The following is a 21,094-nucleotide window of genomic DNA, read 5'->3' as shown; positions in this document are numbered from 1 at the left end:
GTTGAGCCAGTTTATTTAAAACTCAGTATATTTTAAAAATCAATGTGAAGTGAATTTTACTATACATAGATTATACCTCAGTAAAATGGGGGTGAGGGGGAAATCAGTGTGATAAATTCAGTGATGCTAAAGTCACATCCTACCTAACTGACTCTCCTCCAAAGAAAACAACTCTAATACCTGGAAGTAATAGAAAAAGCAGCTACCCGAAGACACTGGAGAATGAATGGAAGCAGACAGACTGTGGTTGGGGGGAATACACATAGGAGGAGGGGTGTTATACGAAATGCTATATTCAGCAAACATACTCTTCAAGAATGAAGAACTAAGGACATTTTCAGGTAAAAGCATACAAAAAATTCATCACTGGCAGACAAACACTATAAGAAATGCTGAAGGAAGTTATCTCTAGGTAAAAATACTAATGACTTTCTTTTTGCTTTTTTCCTCTTAATTTCCTTATAAAAATAGAACTATTTAAAGCAATAATTATAATACAATACAGTCTTGTGGGGTTTATAACATACATAAAAAAATTATAGTATAAAGGCTTAGGGGTTGGGGATATGGATTTGTAGCATTGCAAGGTTTCAACATTTTCTGTTAAGTAGTACAATATTAACTTTGTGTGGATTGTACATTGAAACTCCCAGAGCATATTGTAAAAATACAAATGCAAAGAAATATAGCTAAAAAGCCAATAGGAAAATTAAAATAGAATTCTAAGGACTATTCAGGTAATCAACAACAACAAAAAAGAGGAAAGTAAGACAGAGGAACAAAACACAGAGGAAACAAACAGAAAACAAATAATAAGTGGTAGACCCAGACCCAAACTTATTAATAATTACTTTAAAAATTAGTAAACTAAACTTTTCAATTAGAAGACAGAGATTATCAAAATGGATTTTTTAAAAGATCTAAATACATCCTGTCTACAAGAAATACGCTCTAAATATAAAGACATAGAATCTCTCTAGATCTGTTAGAACTGAGTTAAATTTCAGCAGTATTACCTTAAACATTTCTGAGTTCAGCCACCTGATATCAATATATATAACGTTTCTATTTTGTTACAACTAATGTTTGCAGTATGGAGCAAAATGACAATACCATTTTGATTTTAAAAACTTACATTGGTATTTTATTTTAAAAGGCATTCAAAATTTATAAAATAAAAATCAAAAGTCAGGGCTTCCCTGGTGGCGCAGTGGTGGCCTGCCGATGCAGGGGACATGGGTTCGTGCCCCGGTCCGGGAAGATCCCACATGCTGCGGAGCGGCTGGGCCCGTGAGCCATGGCCGCTGAGCCTGCGCGTCTGGAGCCTGTGCTCCGCAATGGGAGAGGCCACAACGGTGAGAGGCCTGTGTACTGCAGAAAAGAAAAAAAAGAAATCAAAAGTCAATAAAACTGAATATTTTTCAAATATAAAATCATAAATATTGAAAAAATCAAATAAGCACATTATTCTAATGTAAATTCTTAGCAGATGAAATTTTTTAAATTAAAAATAAATTATAAGGGGACTTCCCTGGTGGCGCAGTGGTTAAGTCTCCACACTCCCAGTGCAGGGGGCCTGGATTCAATCCCTGGTCAGGGAACTAGATCCCACACGCATGCCGCAACTAAGAGTTCGCATGCCACAACTAAGGAGCCCTCGAGCCGCAACTAAAGGAGTCCACCTGCTGCAACTAAGGAGCTGGAAAGCCACAACTAAGGAGCCCTCCTGCCACAACTAAGACCCAGTGCAACCAAATAAATAAATATTTTTTAAAAATAAATTGTATAAACTTAAGGAAAGTTAATGAAATCTAAAGGCAAATCATTTATTTTAAATGCATTTTAAAAATTAAAATGTATCAAGGGTGTCATTGATGCATATATTTAGTACATATTTTCCAGTTGCTGAAAAAGTCTTTGTGATTAGCTGGTATATGGTCAAGATATGATAACTCCAAAAAGTTTCTCTTCATTCTTTTACTTTCAAATAATTCCAATGCTGGTTTGACAATTTTGAAGAGATCTTTTTGAAAATATTGTTGTATGGTGGTGAGGAGGGGCAAGGGAAAGATAATGTAATTTTTTTGATAATAAACTTTTTTGTTGCAAAGGAAGCATTTCAATCCACCTTCATCTTTTTTGGCTTCATTATTTCATCATAAAAAGATGAAGATTCAACTCTTTGAACTAGAGTAAGAATTGTTTTTGCTGTACTCTCCTTTGTCAATTATTTTCTTCCCTTCCTTAAGCATTCTAGAAGTATGGAAGTGTGGAAGCACATTTTCCAAATAAATGTATTCAATTTACATTGTTAGTGCAAACACACTATTTTGGTATGTCTTAAGTCAAAGGATTTAGATTTTAGATTTTTAAAATACTGAAAGAACGAGAATATATTGACACAATAATTGTAATTTAGTATTTTCAAAATAATTTACTAAGATACTGTGAACCCAAATGACAGTCACTAATTTAAACAAATAAAGAAAAATCCAACAACACTGTTTGTGTTTTTCTCCTTTTTCCCTGCCTTTTAAATATCTTCTATTATTACCTTTTCTAGGCACAAGATCCCCTTCTCTGATACTGAAGAGTTGTGTTAGAAGATAGCTCCTAGAAAACCCCAAGAGTTGATATAAAATAAACAAAACACTAGTGATGTTAATAATACCCATGAGACATTTGGTTCTTACATACAATAGGCATAATTTTGTATGGACTTTAGCAAGCCACTGACAATTTTGTCATAATTATCGTATGTAATATGGAGAATTGCAGGCTAGATATGGTAAAAACCCAGATGAGTGACTGCTTTCTGAAGACAAACTTTGTCCTCTGCCTTGTTGAGGTCCCCCACCCTCATCTGATGAATTGCTGGATTAGATTTCCAAACTACTTCAGCAGTGTAAAAAACTTACTGGGAACCTCAAAAATAAAACAAGTTTTACAGAGTGAATTATTTTGGCTAAAGTGTGACTAGTTGGAACAGGGGGTAGCATTGGGAATCCCAGCCTCTTGGTCTCTTCCTCTCCTACCTGACCAGCTTATGGGCCCCTCTTAGGAGCACAGTTTGAAAAGTACTGCAGTTTGTGACACAGGGATTTCCAACCCAGAGGACTTCAGACAACTGATCATTTGTGAACCAGTGATGCCAATAATTTTATGACCTCCTTATCTAGGAATATTTTTTTTTTAATAGGAAAAACGTATTCCTGTTGTATGTTCCACATCTTCAGCTTCTGTCAGTATGCTGGCCAGAGGACGTGGTGGTGTTTTATATGATAAGGATACTGTTCCTGGATCATCTAAAATAGTGATGTCTACAGGTAAATTAATATTTTTAAAAGAGCGTAAAATTAGTTATCTTTTGTTGTATTATTTTCAGTGTCTTTGAAGTCCTGGAAATAAAATAAGAGGGAAAAAAGATGATAGTAAACATTTCTTATAGCATTTTTCATATTAAAATATTTTGAAATTCTGATTGTTCATTTTGATGTCAAGGAAAAACAGTTTGTTTAAATACATAAGTCACTTGAAAATTCAACACCCTTAAGATATCCCTCTTGGTAAGATTTATAAAATTTACATTATTGTCAAATCTATTCTTGTTTTCCCATGATCTCATTTCACAATTTGTCTTTTTTGTCTTGTATGTATTTTTAAGGTACCTCAAACCTTATTTTAATGCCTTATAAAATTTTCACAGATCCTTGCCTGTCAGGGGGCATGATGACTTTAAATTGTTTTTTGCTATGTGAAGAGTGTGAAATGACAGACACCCAAACTAGTCAGTCCCTTTTATTTGTCGTTTCCTGCAAATTTCCTTATTCCTTTCCTGTTACTTAAAGCAAGTTTTTTTGCTCCCTCTCCTAGATCCTTAATTATCTCTCTTACATTCTTCTGTTCCTTGGACTTTTCCCCTCAATTTTTCTTTTCTTATTAAAAAGAAATTATAATTTAATTTTTTGAAATAGAAATCACTTTAAAAATGATTATTGTAACATACCCCCCCCCCTTTTTTTGGCTGTGTTGGGTCTTTGTTGCTGCGCATGGGTTTTCTCTAGTTTTGGCGAGCGGGGGCTACTCTTTGTTGTGGTGCACAGGCTTCTCCTTGCAGTGGTTTCTTCTCTTGTTGTGGAGCACGAGCTCTAGAGTGCAGGCTCAGTAGTTGTGGTGCACGGGCTTAGTTGCTTCGCAGCATGTGGGATCTTCCCAGACCAGGGCTCGAACCCGTGTCCCCTGCATTGGCAGGTGGATTCGTAACCACTGTGCCACCGGGGAAGCCCGTTACATACCTCATTTTGTCTCTTTATTATTTCTGATTTTTAGTCCATTAGGAGGGGAGCCTAGCTAAATGAGTATAAACATTGAAATCCTTGTTTAGCTCACTTGTGTTCAGTAGAACTTTGTCCATGCCATCAGCACCTCAGGTTAAGTTTTTAATAGGTGTTTCATTTCTGTGACAGAGTCTATCCTTCCTCTGGCTATTGCCACAAAGCTTAAGTATCATATATTTCAACATAGTGAAAGTGAGATTAATTTTTTTTTTTTTTTTTTTCTGCGGTACGTGGGCCTCTCACTGTTGTGGCCTCTCCCGTTGCGGAGCACAGGCTCTGGACGCGCAGGCTCAGCGGCCATGGCTCATGGGCGTAGCCGCTCTGCGGCATGTGGGATTTTCCCGGACCGGGGCACGAACCCGTGTCCCTTGCATTAGCAGGCGGACTCTCAACCACTGCGCCACCAGGGAAGCCCTTAATGGGTTTTTATTGTACTAAATATAGACTGTATACATGAAAATTTTGCAATAAATTGAGTAGTGGATAAAAATAATGTGCCTCTTGATTTAGGGGGACAATATATTTTCTGTTAATAATTATATTACGTTGTGTGTTAATTTGTATTTGTTGATTCTCAGTGAAGAAAAATTATAGAAACTTGACTGATTGTGATTATAGATTATTTGCTTCTAAATTCTAAATGCTTTTATTATACGAAGGGAAGCATTTATTTTTAAAATTTTCTTCCATGAACCTCGGCATGTATATAAAGAACATTTTTATTTTCTTAAAAATTAATGAAAAGGGCTTCCCTGGGGGCGCAGTGGTTGAGAGTCCGCCTGCCGATGCAGGTGGACATGGGCTCGTGCCCCAGTCCGGGAAGATTCCACATGCCGTGGAGCGTCTAGGCCCATGGGCCATGGCCGCTGAGCCTGTGCGTCCGGAGCCTGTGCTCTGCAACGGGAGAGGCCACAACAGTGAGAGGCGTGTGTACCGCAAAAAAAAAAAAAAAAAAATTAATGAAAAAAATTTCTCTAGGTCATTAGAACTTACTGTGACACATATCTGAAATGATTTGGTTACTTTAGAAAATACTATATAACGAGAGTGCAATATTGTTGATTTAAAATAAATTCAGTCCAAAAGGAGTGTGCTAATATGACCAGTTTTGAAAGAAAATTCTTATACTGTGATTGCTGTTAAAAAGTGAAAATATTCTTGACTTTAAGCCATTTTATATAACCTGAGAATGTGTGAAGAATTGTTTTATGATGTTACTAAAACTTGTATTGTTTTTATTATAATCAGTTTGGGCAGAATTCTAGAAAATTGAATAAGCATTTGGATTATTTATTTCTAGATTTCATATATTTACAAAATGTGAAAATATTTTTACATACATATTTTTAGGTAGCAGAAATGATCACCGATAGTAACTATGTTTAGGTTATCTTTGAGTGAAGCGTGGCTAATGGGATATACAGTGATTGATTATGTAGTGTTTATGTTCCTTCTAACTAATCTCATTGTTTGTTATATCTGTATACACATTTTTAATCAAGTCTGTGTCTATGTAAACAAATATGGAAGCTCTGGCCCTTACCTGGATCAGAATAAAATCCAGCAGCTGCCCGATCACTTTGGCCCAGGCCCTGTCAATGTGGTGCTCCGGCGGACGGTGCAGGCCTGTGTGGATTGTGCCATTCAAAGTAAGACTGTTTTTGGATTCCTTAAGCCAGATGATCGTGGAGGAGAAGTGATAACCGGTATGCTCATCTAATCCTTTATGAGCTTTTATTCCCTAATTTGTTTTTAGGTTTCAAGAAGGCAAGGATTTTATAACACATAGATTATTTTATAAATTTATATTCTGTTAACTATAATATTTGAATACTATATTAATGTAATAGAATATGGATAATAATTATATGTTTATAGACTTTTAACCCTGGTTTGGAAAGTTTAACTTTCAAAATAGACAAATAATGTCAGAGTAATACTGTATATTGAGGTAAGAGGTACAGATTTTTCCTTTTACCTGCTGTATTAAGCTCACTATAGATAAAGTGAGCTTAATATATTTTAATATTTTTAGAAAACAGACTAATCTGTAAGAATCTCTAAGTAAAAAATGTGATTGAAGAAGTAAGAGGTAAGATACACATGGCTTTCATGATTGTATGATCAGATACTGCATTTGTACCCATGGAATGTTTGGAAGAGCAGAAACTATTGTACATCAGTGGGTTTCTGTTGTTGTTGTTTACTTTATGAATATTTTTAAACAAGAATGCTTTTATTCAGACTATGTGTTTGAATGAGAGGAACTTTTATAATTTAAGATTATTCCTTTATAAATTACAAAAATCACACGTTAGATTTATAATACATTTCCTAAATTGATGACTTTCATTTTGATGTGGTTCTCATCTTTCTGTGATGTAACTCTGACATCTTTTCTTCCCTATAATAGCCTCCTTTGATGGGGAAACTCATTCCATCCAGCTCCCTCCAGTGAACAGTGCATCATTTGCTCTTCGCTTTCTTGAGAAATTGTGCCACAGCCTGCAGTGTGATAACCTTTTGAGTAGCCAGCCTTTTAGCTCTTACAGAGGTAATGGTCATAGCCCTGCAGAGCATGATCAAAATAATTCAGGTAAGAGAAAATGTAAAATTTTATACTGTGCTTCTATTTTATATTAGATTCTACATTAACTTGAGAATCTTAAATAATTCAGTTTTTCCTGCGTCTTCCTCAAAGTAAACCTTTTAGCCACAGTGAACTAATTAGACATGTATAATATATAGTTTTTGTTCATTCAAAGTGGAAAAGTAATTTCTTATTGTATTCATAATTAACTTGAGAATCAAAACCTGAAACGTGTATCATTGTGGGGTCTTTTTGTTTTTTAAAATTTATTTATTTTTGGCAGCGTTGGATCTTCGTTGCTACGCATGGGCTTTCTCTAGTTGTGGGGAGCGGGGGCTACTCTTCGTTGTGGTGCGCGGGCTTCTCACTGCGGTGGCTTCTCTTGTTGTGGAGCATGGGCTCTAGACATGCAGGCTTCAGTAGTTGTGGCTTGCGGGCTCCAGAGCGCAGGCTCAGTAGTTGTGGTGCACGGGCTTAGTTTCTCCGTGGCATGTGGGATCTTCCCGGACCAGGACTCGAGCCCGTGTCCCGTGCGTTGGCAGGCGGATTCTTAACCACTGCGCCACCAGGGGAGCCCCCCCAGTCCTCTTTTAAGTACTGTCTGTATGGTATATTTTTTCCCATCCTTGTACTTTCAACCTATTTGTGTGTTTGAATTTAAAGTGTAAGTTTGTAATACAACTTTAAAAAAAACCCATTCTGCCAATCTGATTTTTTACTGGAGTGTTTATTTCATGTACATTTAATTTAATTACTGATACGGTAGGATTTACATCTACCATTCTGTATGTCTCTCTTTTTTTTCGGGGGGGGGGTAGTCTTTTCCTCCATTACTGCCTTCTTTTGTTTTAAGTAGATGTTTTCTTGTGTACCATTTTATTTTCCTTGTTCTTTTTACTATTTTTTTGAGTTATTTTCTTAGTTAGTTGCCTTGGGGATTACAATTAACATCTTAATTTAAAACAGTCTAGTTTGGATTAATACCAACTTATTTTTAATATTATGCCAAAACTTTGCTCCAGCATAGCTTTGTTTTCTGCCCACTTCTTTGTGCTATTATTGTCATACAAATTATATTTTATACGTTATAAGCTCCCAAATACAGTTTTATAATTATTGCTTTTTTAAAAAAGAAATTTATTTATTTTATTTATTTATTATTTTTGGCTGCGTCAGGTCTTCGTTGCTGCGTGTGGGCTTTCTCTAGTTGTGGCGAGCGGGGGCTATTCTTAGTTGTGGTGCATGGGCTTCTCATTGCAGTGGCTTCTCTTGTTGCGGAGCACGGGCTCTAGGCGCGTGGGCTTCAGTAGTTGTGGCTTGCGGGCTCCAGTAGTTGTGGCTTGCGGGCTCTGGAGCACAGGCTCAGTAGTTGTGCCTTGCAGGCTCTGGAGCACAGGCTCAGTAGTTGTGGCGCACAGGCTTAGCTGCTCTGTGGCATGTGGGATCTTCCTGAACCAGGGCTTGAACCTGTGTCCCCTGCATTGGCAGGTGGATTCTTAACCACTGCGCCACCAGGGAAGTCCTATAATTATTGCTTTATGTAGTTGTCTTTTAAATGAGAAAGGAGAAGAAAAGAGTTATAAACACAAATATATTTACTGGTACTGTTTTTTTTTTTTTAATGTGGATTTAAGTTATTCTCTATTTTCATTTCAACTTGAAGGAGTCTCTCTAGTATCTCTTATAGGGTAGCTCTCTACAAGTGAGGAATTCTCTCAGTTTTTCTTTATGGAGAATTTCCTATTTTCTCCTTCAGTTTTTAAAGTTTAGTTTTGCTAGATATAGAATTCTTGGTTGACCGTCTTGTTTCAATGCTTTGAATATGTCATCCCACTTCCTTCTAGCCTCTGTAGTTTCTGATGAGAAGTCAGTTGCTAATCTTATTGAGGATCCTTTGTATGTGATGATTTGCTTTTCTCTTGCTGATTTCAAGATTCTCTTTGTCTTTTGCTTTTGGTGGTTTGACTTTTTTCTAGGTGTGGATATCTTTGCATTTATCATAATTGGAGATTCTTGTGCTTTTTAGATTATGCAGATTAATGTTTTGCATTAAAGTTGGGAAGCTTTTAGACATTATTTCTTCAAATAGTCTTTTTGCTCCTTACTCTCTCTGTCCTCTCCTTCCAGGACTCTACCATTATGTTTATTCTGGCATGCTTGATGGTGTCCCACAGGTCTCTGAAGTCTGTTCATTTTTTCTCTCTCTCTCTCTCTTTTTTTTCCTGTTCCTCAGACTATATAATCTCAATTGACCTCTTAAAAAATTTGGTGATTCTTTCTTCTGCTAATTCACATCTGCTGTTGAGCCCCTCTAGGGTTTTGTTTTGTTTTTTAAATTTCATTTATTATACTTTTCAAGTCGTGAATTTCTATTTGGTTCTTTTTATAATTTTTATTGCTTTATCGATAGTGTGAGACATTGTTCTTACACTTTGCTTTAGTTCTTTAGACATGATTTTTTTTTAAGTTCTTTAAACATATATAAAATAACTGACTTGATATCTTTGCTTAGTAAGTCCAGTGTCTGGGCTTCCTCAGAGGCAGTTTCTGTTGACTTTTTTTCCCCCTGTGTATGGGTCATACTTTCCTCTTCCTTGCATGTCTCCTAATTTTTTAATTGAAATTTAAAAGTAATATAACGTAGCAACTCTGAAAATTAGGTTCCCTCCCCCTTCCTAGGCTCTGTTGTTGTTGCTGGTGCTGTTTGGATTTTTAGTGACTCTCCTGGACTAATTTAATGACTTTTCCAGGTCTAATTTTGTTATATGTGGCTACTGAAGTCTGTTCACTTAGCTTAGTGGTCAGCTAATGATTGGACAGGGATTTTCTTAAGTGCCTGGAACCAGTATGTCTCCCAGCCTTTGCGAAGGGGTTCATAGTGTGTGTTGGGACTTACCTTGAACATTCCAGGAGGCAGTTTACAAATCTGCTTTGTGCAGAGCTTCAAGGTCAGCAAAAAATGAAAGATTATGGCCTTCTAAAGTCTTCCTGAGCATTCATACAACCATGTACATACATATGGCCTTGTAGATTCCCAGGAATATCTCAGTGCTTTTCAGAGTCCCCTAATGGACATCTCATTCTCCAGTTTTTCCTTTTAAGCTTCTTGGTCAGCATCTTGTCAGCCCCAACTGGTAATACTACCTCTGGAAGCTGCAGTGTTAAACAATTGCCATTGTTGTGGGTTTTTTGGTTTGGTTTTGGTTTGGTTTTTGACCAGTGCTTTGGATAGGGCTGTTCACACAGAGCAGGCTCTGATTTAGGTCAAATAAAACAAGCCCAGAGATCAGAGGTTTTCAGTGAGCTGCAAGATTGATCAAATAGTGACACTTCTCTGTGGGTGGAGCTTTTGGAGAGTTCCAAATCCTTTGTGCCCCCTTCAGTGCTAGGCTGGCTGCTGGCTTTCACAGCTACTGTAGTTGCGAAGCTGTTGGTTTGCAAGGCTGCTGCAAAACTGGGGTGAATGGGATTATATTAGGGAAGGTAAAATGCCACAGAATTTGTTGTTCTTTCTGAGATTCAGCCATTTTTCTTGAATAAAATGCTTTTTGGGTTGTTGTAATCCTTTAGTTAACGTCCACAATTTTGAAAAAGTTAATTTTGCCAGCGCTGTCATTATTTTTATGAAGGAGTGGATTTTCTGAAGTCCTTAATCAGTCGTCCTGGAAGTGCTTCTCTATGATGACTTCTGAAGTACTTTGTAAATTATCTGGCCTTTTCTAGTTATCTCTGCAGGAACAGTTTCATGCCTGAGCTCACTACGATACCCAGAAGCAGAAGTCAAGAATCAGTTTTATGTTTGTATCAACCTCAGATAGTAGACCATATACCAGCTTCATAAACTTTTCATAAAGAATGTATTATAATATTACAAGTAAAAGATAAGTAAAGACTTTTTCTGATCTTCCTATGATTCTGAGGTAAATATCTATAGAAAACTATAGAAACTGTATATTTTAGTACTCTAATTTTCTGTATCATTAAATGGGTATGAAAAAAGTCAATTATTTCTCTTCTTAGAATTTAACTGTCCTAATTGTAGAAATATCTCTCATTCACTGAAGTATGTTTTGCCTGTTAGTTTTGTAGTTGATGATTAAAAATAAAATCAAATGGTGAGAGCTCTCTTAGACTCATTAGTAATCAGTCAGTAAATGGATGGCTAAAGATTGCTCATCAGACGATTTTGAGAGGCATGCCTGGCCCCCAGCCATTTTGAACTAGATGAAGTTTGACTTTGGTACTTTCTCATTGCAGTCTTTCTTCTCTCTGGAGGTCTGTTATCCTACTTTATAGATTTCTATTGCACTTTGTTTTTCCTTTTAGTTGGAGATTAAATCAAAATATTGATCGATAATGTAGTGTAACGTAGTCTAATGTAGTGTAATTAATAAATTGAAATGTCTTTATTTTCAGGATTATGCCTTAAAGTGTGGTCCTTTAGGAAGAAATGCATTTGGTTGATGATAAGTAACCAGTAGGATTGTTGTAAGTGTACCCCTAGGCCAGGATTGTTGCCTATAAAATGGAGTGTTCATTGTACCCTATCTTCTCTTTAACTTCTCAGAATTCTTAACTTTTCTTGCTCATGGGAGCAATTTTCCCAGGTCTTTTTAGACACATTACAATTGGTTGCCTCACTGTTGGCCTGTGAGAGTTAGAAAGATGTGATGACCCTAGAATAAACGAAGCCTAAACATAGTGCCTTTAACCCTTGAATATAATATCACTGAAATATTTAATAGGATGAAATGAACACATCTTGTTCATAAATAATTGATAAATTATTGATGAAGTTATAGTAGGCAAATGATTTAGAAACAAAAGTGTTTTATGCTGATGATATGAAAACGCTTGAGTATATTAATTAGTTATAACAGATATTTCTTTTTTTGAAAACAGTAAAAGAAGATACAACAGAAAAGAAAAGCACCAAACGACCTTCTCAGGAACCTCTGCCTTATGTTGCTACTCTCTCTCCTAAGCGCCCCAAAACAGAAGTGCATGCCTCTGAAGGTAAATAGTATTTACATGTTGCAAGACTGGGGAGAAAAGTCACTCTTCTATCACTTATATACTCTTGAGTGTTGATGCTGGAAGTTGGGGAATATATTCCCCCAAATCAGTTTGGCAGTTAGGCTACTACTTTGGCAGCTTTGTTGAGCACTTCATTCCCTTCAGAAGTGCACAGTTGTCATTTCTTCTTAGATTAAAGAAAAACAGTTATAGCCATATTTTCCATTCAGCTTTGTATTGCTAAAAGCTGATAGAAAGAGGAATAGAAAAACCTAGTACATTTCTCCAGTGAAAGTTTTAAGTGCCCAAGGAGTAAGCAAATGTTAGAAACCAACTCTGTGATCATATTGTAACAAAGAGTTGTGAAGAACTGCATTCCTAAAAATAAATGCTTTAGTGAGGTGTTCATAGTTTTGGTGGCAAGACTGGCAAGGGTTAGTTGCCATGAGAAAAATAGGTGATATCATTAGAATCAATTTGGATTTCAGGACAGTGTCCATTACTATAAACACCAAGAAGGGGATGGCCATGTGCTTTGTGTTAGAGGTTTGTGGTTCAGTATAGCATGGCTTAAGTGAACTATTGTTGGCAGTTAGGGGATTTTTGACCTTTTAATAGTATTCGAGCTGTAAGTCTGTTGAAGATAATTGCCTTTGTCTTTTTTCTTATTGCCTTTGTCTTTTTTTTTCTTGTAGAAGTAGTATTATCTTCTGAGGGAAATGGCATGCCCAAAGGGGAAATGCTTTCTGAAGAGTCCAAAAACTCACCACTAAATCCAGCAAGTTCTTTGAATCCTGCCAGCACAAATCCTATAAGCACTCATACTCCGGTCTCCAGTAGTGTTTCTCAAAGTGTGCCATGCACCTCGAGTTCAACACTGGTAGGGACCGAATCACCTCCCAAGAGCAGTCACCATGAAGTTACATTCCAGATGCAGAGGAAAAGTGAAGGTATATTCAAAAACAGTGATTCTCAGCCAGTGTGTTTGTCTTTCCCCTTAAGGTTTCCATGCCCCACAACATCCCCTGAGAGTTTATCGCATTGGAGAAAGTGCCAAAAGTGAGGAGGTCGAGTCCTCCCCTTCACATCATTTTCAGGGCCAAGCTGCTACACATGCTCTAATCCTCATGGCATTACAGAACTATTTCTGGGAATCTGGATCACCAACCATGTTTCTGATGGAGACTTCTCAGTTTAGTGCTTTTCTATCCATTGTAATTTATCATTTCCTTGGGTACTGCCTGGACTCACAACCCTCACATGACTCTGAGGCCTGGAAGGATGCACTCCCTCTTCTTTCTGACGTCCTCTCTTCCTTGTCCCTATTGAGACCTTTCCTGGCCCCAGCCTGTGTGTGGTTCCCAGATCTAGCCTCTGGCATTCTGTTGCTGCAGGCGTTTCCCCATTTTCCACACTCCCAGTCATTCCCTCAGACCCCGTAGGAGAACATGATATGTATAAACAGGACAGCATCCTACTCTTCATTTGGAAAGAGCCAGAGCAGCCTTCCATGTGCAAAGATAGCTACTATCCTGTACCCTTTTAAGGGTTAAGGGTGCTGTGGTGAGAGGAATAAGTGTTTTGTCTTTTGTCACCAGATAGGCATCTAGGCAAGGTTGAGGAGTAAAGGAAGTAGGAATCAACTAACTCCCCTGCCTTTCATAATGGATATTATCTATGGGCAACTGCACTGTACACATGCTGTGATACATTTAATATCGTCACCCCCATCTCCTACTCGGTGTAGATTGTCTCTGGTTTTGGAGTGATTTTTGTAGAGAGACTGAAGATAGATGTTCATTTTATCAAGGGGTCACTGAATTTTTAGATATTTTCACAATATATGAGTTCATGAAGACAGGCCTTCTGATCTCCTAGTGTATATAAGACAGAGCCATTAAGGAGAAGAGCATGACTGGACTTTGATTATTTTTCACATAATTATTTATTTCATGTAATTATTTGAATAACACTAATGTTCATAACTTTCTCTGATTATTTTGAAGATGTGGGCCCAGTTAAATTATTTTCCATGATAGATTAGAAATAGATGAGCTCACAGTTGTTTTATTTTTATTTTTTTAATTTTTTATTTTTTAAAAATTTTAAATAAATTTATTTTATTCATTTTATTTTTAGCTGTGTTGGGTCTTCGTTGCTGCACGCGGGCTTTCTCTGGTTGTGGCGAGCGGGGGCTACTCTTTGTTGCAGTGCGCGGGCTTCTCATTGCAGTGGCTTCTCTTGTTGCGGAGCATGGGCTCTAGGCATGTAAGCTCAGTAGTTGTGGCTCACGGGCTCTAGAGCGCAGGCTCAATAGTTGTGGTGCAAGAGCTTAGTTGCTCCGGGGCATGTGGGATCTTCCTGGACCAGGGCTCAAACCCATGTCCCCTGCATCGACAGGCGGATTCTTAACCACTGCGCCACCAGGGAAGCCCGTTTTATTTTTAATATAAAATTATAATTTTATACCAGAAATCATATCTTTACATATAGTTTATTTGTAGTAATCCGTAAAAGTAGTTATATGTTATTCAAAGCATAACTATACCAGATTCTGATGACAGAAACCAAAAATCCCACACAAATATAAGTTAATTTAGAGGTATGGTTAGCCTTGCCAGTAATTTTTTTTTTTTTTTTTTTTTTTTGCGGTACGCGGGCCTCTCACTGTTGTGGCCTCTCCCGTTGCAGAGCACAGGCTCCGGACGCACAGGCTCAGCGGCCATGGCTCACGGGGCCTAGCTGCTCCGCGGCATGTGGGATCTTCCCGGACCGGGGTACGAACTCGTGTCCCCTGCATCGGCAGGCGGACTGTCAACCACTGTGCCACCAGGGAAGCCTCACCAGTAATTTTTTAAGTATTAAATTGAGTCTGTTTTGAGTTAAAGGAGAAGACTTTTCTGTCTGGATTGTTAGAATGCCTTAGGCATGGCATGGTCTATACCATCATCGTTTTTACTTGGGTTGATACAGCCCAGCAGCATTTCTTGGTAGACCAACATTTTTACCTCTGACAAGTAGAAAGTAGGATAGATTTTACTAAAGACTTTTTATTTCATATCAAAGTTACGCTATTTAAAAAGAAAATAAATAAGATTTACCATTGTGAGTTCTTTTATCTTCTGTTTTTCTTTGCCCTTTCCCTGGGTGAATACTCAAAATACTCATAAAATGGCCGGAGCCCAGAGGATAGGAAAGAAAAGGTGCACTTTTGGCTAATTCACACATACAAAAATATTAAGTTTGTATTGACGGTCCTTGTTTAGAGAAACAGATCCTCCTAGCAAATTACAAAACCCACTTCTCTTATCATACACTAACTTTAGAGAGTCAAGTACTCTGGTTGAGTAAATGAATGCGTGTCTGGACACAAAGAAATTTCAATACAGTGTAGTGAACGGCACAGCTATAACTTTTTGAGGTATGAGCACTTAAATTGTTTCATGTCTTAGTTACTTCTTTTTTAAACATATAAACCTTCAACCAAAATATCTATTACTATGCAGTGAAACTTGAAAGAGGCATTCAGTATAATGTTAAAGTTACTTCTGACCTAGCTAAGCACAAAATAATCTTGTTTTCTTCAAAATTCAGATAAGCATTAAGGCTTGAGAAACAGGAATTTAAAGAGTAAAGTGATGCTAAAAACCATCCATATTGAATACATTAAAGTGAATAAATTTAAGCAACTATCAAACTGTAAATTCTGGGGATTTCCACTGCAATTAGCTAGTAAAATAAACCTAATCTGGAGATATCAAGAGGAGAAAGATTGAGAGAAATTCTTTGAAATATTTAAAGTAAGAAAGCAATAAGTTAGCTTAGATTAGCCTCATTTAACCCAAGTAACAGATCTTTTGCTGTATTTTCCTGTGGCCAAAGTGGCCTCGGATTGCTCAGTCTCTTTTATGATCTTTGGAACTGTAAGGTGTCTTCCGAAGCTGCTTTTGTTGTTTGGGGGAGGTCAGGTGGGACATTCTTGAGTAGCCATCCTCAGGTCATCTTTGTCTAGGCTTTCCCTGGATTTTACCTTGGAGTCCTGGGTCCATGCCGGGGTACTTCACACAAGGTTCCAGGAATGAGACAATTACTCCCTACCTAACATCTCTTCTTTCAGGATAATGATCAGGTCAAGTATGATTTGTCTTTTTTCCCCCCATTGAAGCTCCAAGTTATATAGCTGTACCTGACCCCAGTGTCCTGAAACAAGGCTTCTCTAAGGACCCTTCAACCTGGTCTGTGGATGAAGTGATACAGTTTATGAAACATAAAGATCCTCAGATATCAGGCCCCCTCGTCGACCTCTTCATGCAACATGTAATGTATCTTTTGATCCGGTTTTCCTGCCGTAATGACTTTGAATGACCTCTGTGCAGGCCCTTCAGTTGGATACTGATTAGTGTGGATGGTGGGGGAACCCTATCAACTGATTATTCCATATGCGAGAAAGTTTACTTTGCCCAAAGTTAAAGCCTTAAAGGGTGGAGGCTGGATCTGTGCTTTAAATGGGTACCCGGGTACCTAAAATACTACAAGTCTTCAAGTTCTCAAGAGAAGATGATTCGGCATGGCCACTCTCAGGTTTCTTCTCCTTTCTAACAACAGCTACAAGGATCCTCCTCCCCACCTGCTCCCTGCTCGGCCCGAGGACCGTGAGTAGGAGGGGTGACCACAGCTGTGACAGGGTGTCCTCCTTGTTATGACGCCTGATGAATCCAGTAACTGTAAAAGATTAAGTGCAGCTTTATTTTAAATAGGAACTCATGAAAACCAAATAATATGCTTCCACGACAATAAATTGCTTAATTAAGGAAATAAAGAATTTTAGGAGGATGCCTTGTGTCTGTTAAATAATGTTTATAGTCTTTTCTAACAAATTCATGACCAAATATCTATGTATCCTTTTTGACGTTGTAAGAAAATCAGTAATAAGTTTTCGTATCTAATTAGCTTCACACAACTAACTGAATAGCTTTCAACATAATGACAACACTGTATAGCACATTTACAGTTTGCGTTAATACTGATATACTCATATTCCCAGCCTTTCTAAGAAAGTTAATGACTGTCTGAAATTCATTTCTACAGTTCACAGTTTTCTACTCTTTGTCATAAATACGTGGTATTTTATTCAACATATAGTATTTAAAATCAGAGTTTGATGCTAAGGCCATTTTTCAAAGATACTGGGTTAAATTTCCTTTTTCTTAAAATTTGAAGTGAATTTAGAAATTTTCAAATGATGCTTCACATATAAGTTATATTTTTAATAGTTTTCAGGAAATAAATGCATATTCAGAGAATATATGTTGAGAATGTACAGCTGCTCCCTGTTTTACATGTTCTTATATGTACGTAACGTGACAAAACATGAAATCAGTATTAGTAATTATAATTTCTTTCTCTCTGTAGGAGATTGATGGGAAGGCTCTGCTACTACTCAAAAGTGATGTGATGATGAAGTATATGGGGCTGAAGTTGGGGCCAGCCTTAAAGTTATGTTATTATATTGAAAAACTTAAAGAAGGAAAATATAATTGAAAAAAATGTGTAAGTTTAGACATAATTTTCAATTGTCTTGATAACTTTTTAATTTAAAAGTATTTTTATTCTCGTAGCAGTTTTTGTTCTGTAGACAGTTCCTCTAAAACTACGTTATATCCAGAATTGCAGAACTACATTACGAGTCCAGTCTACTTCTTTAAAACACATTAACATGTTAGTATTAGCATATTCAACTTGGCAGTCCTTTATGTCTTTTTATTATTTTACACTTTACAGTTTATTATTTAATTGTACAGTTTACAAATATACTTAATGCAGGAAACAGAGAAACACCATTGATTTTGATTAATGTTTATATATAAAACCAAAACAGCTACATCCCAAAGGGGGGAAAGTATCAGGGACTGACAGGCTCTCTAGTGAAATCCATGAGAAATTTTCCTTAGAAAAGAATTTAAAGATGCAACTGTAGATATCATCTCTTTTTCAAATATTTTATGTCTGTTACTGCAATGTTCTGTTTGTGTTCTACCAATTTCCGGAAAGGGAATAGCCATATAAATTATTTTCCTTTCGTTATTATTTCTCTGTATGTTGTGTTTGTTCATATTTAAAGAAAAAAACAAGCTTATAAACTTTCATAAAGTGTTCTTATCAGTTTTTGATAAATTTCAAACAATTGTAAGATAGAATGGTTGTTTTATGCAGGAGATATTATACTACAAGTGTAGTTTGGATGGAGTCTGATTAAAATTTTTCAGTGAAATACCCATTATTTCAAAACTTTACATATTTTCTCTAAGCTTAGACATTTAACTAGGCATTCATTTCTCATATCTCTATATGAGGACACCTGTGCCCAAATTTTTAAAATATATATATTTTATTGTCTGTTTATTCTTCATACAGATACTATACCATATTTATATATTATTCTATACCTGTAGGTATTCAAACAAATCTGTTGTTTTTGAATTTAATATGGCACTTTGCACTGCCACAGAGGTAATGGTGAACTATTTATATAGTTGGATGTTTTTATTCTGAAAAATATACGTGCATCATTTGCTATCACTAGTACCTCTCAGCTTAGTCTTCAGGGGATAAGAAACAATCCATAGATTGGTTTCCATACAGGGAAGTTCTCTGTCCTATGCAATGTTGCTAGTTAATTTGCTTAGTTCTGAGCCATTTATTCTGCTAAATTTTGGAAGATGCATTAATTCAGCCTTATCATTTTGGGCTTTATTTTTAAAGTTAGAACTTTCAAGGGGAAATGGTGCTATATGTTTATTGTTAATTAGTTTGTATAAGTTTGGTGTAATGTTAATAAGCTATGAGAATCTGTGCTAAAAGTATTAGCCATTTGTTATAAATGCCAATAAAATGTACACCAGGGGCAAGAATGTACATTTTCTTTTTTAGAAAACCAAATGTACTTTATATGAGAATGCTTCTATTTAAAGGGTGGTTTCATCTATGTTATTCATTTTGTGTTATAAGACAAAATTCTAATTTAAACTTGGTCTTCTCTCAAATTGTTTGTGTGAAGATGCTGTGCCCAGTTAAACAGTCCTCAGGTGTTTGTATAAATACTGTTTTACAGTTTTCAGATTTTAAAATATAATAAAGTTTAATAACCACAGCCATTAATGTCAAAGCCTCAGATTTGATTTTACTTGCTTTCACCACATTATATTAATGTATGAATCAGCTATAGTTGAAAAAGCAGCACTCTAGTAAGTTTGTGGCTTTATATGTCCAAATACTTGGTTTTAACACTTGCCATTCCTAGGAGCAAAGGGCTGATCTTTTGCAGGGGCCTTAAATGAGACCCCGGGGAAGCAGTAAGAAGTTAAATCAATGAGTTTTATCTGTACTCAAGTTAGTTGGCAGTGATGCAAGTGTGCTAGAAAATGCCAGTGCCCCCATATATCTCATCCCACCTGAGTTCATGTATCTGGCTGGCAATTCTAGCTGCTTTTTTACCACTGGGGGCCAGAAGCCATACTGCTACTCAGCCGTCAGCTCTCCCACCGTAACTGGTGGAAAAGCCCTAGAGGCTCAGGGTTGTGGTTGAATCACCTTCAAGATCCGACCCCTCAGCCCACCCGCACCAGGAGCTGCTGCCTTGGAACCCAGAAACTGTTACTGCTGTTAATTGGAGACAACCGGGCCGTAACTGAGGCTCCAGGGATGATGATCTCAAGTAACTGGAATGGAGGTGTCGATTTTCACTATCTGGTTTGTAAATTTTTGTCCAGAGACTGTCATGCCGTGTTAGCGCGGGTTACCTGTGAACTTAATTATCTTTGCTCTAGTTTTCCCCCTCAGTCCATTCTTCAACTTTCTGTAGGCAGCAGGATTCTGCAACTTGAGCTCTAAAGCCCTCTGGGTACATTGAGCATGTGCTTTTCTGTCTTCTGTCTACGTGATTTCTAATTGTTGGAGAGTCTTATGGTACATGGTTCAGAATAGAATTTCCCAGACTTTTAAATTGGTACTCCCTCTGTAAACATGAAAAAACCATGCCCTTCTGTAATATTAGAAATTAAAAATTAAACATCATGACTAGCAACAGTGATTCTGGGAGGAAAAGTGCTGCTTTTTCAAGCTACATAAGGGACTGTACTCACAGTTGGTTGAGTAAATGAAGTATGTTTAAATTTCTGGGGCTGTTTCTACAGTGTGATGTGAGGACTTGCTTATATTTTTAAGCGCTCTGACGTTGATCCAGGGAATGGAGAGAGCTCTTAGGGAGGACATGTAAGCCAGGGCCCACCTTCAGAACGCATGGTGGACAGTTTGTGTCTGATCCCTCCTGACGTTTCCCCTGTTTTATCCAGCATTTTGATGAAATTGAACCTTGAAAGCAGCTCTCCACAATGATCGCATACTAAGACCAAGCTTGCCCACTCTCCCTGCAGTACAAGAGGCAACAGCAAAAAGACTTTATTGTATCATTCAGTCTTTGACATAAGGAAGCAAAATTAAAGGGCAGATACTGGTATAATTAAAAAGGCATTATTGATAGACATTAGATTCAAAGAGAAAATTCACTGTTAAGAATCCATGGAGCTTTCACAAAATTGAGTACATACTAAGCTACATAGAACACTCTGAATCACAGGAAACAAAGTTAGTACAGGCTACAGTCTGGGACATAAAATTCAGAAGTTAATGAGATACTTCTGAAATGCTAACAAGAAAAACAATAAGCACCCCTACCTTTGTAGCCACAGCTTCTTTCCTGAACTTTCTCCTTGAGTTCTAGGCCTGGGTATGTCACTGTCTACTGATGTCTCCACCTGCAAGCCCACAGCATCTCCTCATCACACCTGAATCTTTCCCCACCTTCCTTTGCTGATGTGCCCCTCTCCAGTCCCTGCCTTAACAGCGCCTCACCCACTGATGCATCCGGGCACCTGACAGAGTGCCTGCCAGTGTTGGCCTCAACTCCTCATCGTCCACAGCCCACCGCAGCCCTGACGTCACCTGGTCCCAGGCATCCTACCTCTCACAGCTCTCTCTCGTCTGGGCCCCCCAGTCTGTTGTTTCCCGAGTTTGCTGCCAGATGCCACTTCAGAAATGCTAAGTTTCTTTCCTATGAGCACTTCCAGAGCTGATACTTTTATTATTGTATTCC

The 21,094-nt window shown here is 37.4% G+C and overlaps 1 protein-coding gene across 1 annotated transcript in view; it reads left to right on the top strand.

The window, feature by feature from the left end:
- Positions 1 to 17,484, top strand: part of SCML2 (Scm polycomb group protein like 2) — a gene marked incomplete at its 3' end in the record, with an annotated part of 85,166 nt that extends 67,682 nt beyond the window's left edge. The window contains exons 9-15 of the mRNA XM_082680669.1: positions 3,200 to 3,326; positions 5,840 to 6,043; positions 6,751 to 6,933; positions 11,830 to 11,943; positions 12,639 to 12,893; positions 16,109 to 16,260; positions 17,356 to 17,484. Of these exons, the coding sequence (XP_082536795.1) occupies positions 3,200 to 3,326; positions 5,840 to 6,043; positions 6,751 to 6,933; positions 11,830 to 11,943; positions 12,639 to 12,893; positions 16,109 to 16,260; positions 17,356 to 17,484 (1,164 nt within the window). The remainder of the gene's footprint in view (positions 1 to 3,199; positions 3,327 to 5,839; positions 6,044 to 6,750; positions 6,934 to 11,829; positions 11,944 to 12,638; positions 12,894 to 16,108; positions 16,261 to 17,355) is intronic.
- Positions 17,485 to 21,094: the final 3,610 nt, after the last annotated feature.

Source organism: Grampus griseus, assembly GCF_964374135.1.
Source record: "Grampus griseus genome assembly, chromosome: X".
NCBI classification, from domain to species: domain Eukaryota; kingdom Metazoa; phylum Chordata; class Mammalia; order Artiodactyla; family Delphinidae; genus Grampus; species Grampus griseus.
This window is presented reverse-complemented; position numbering and strand designations above follow the sequence as displayed.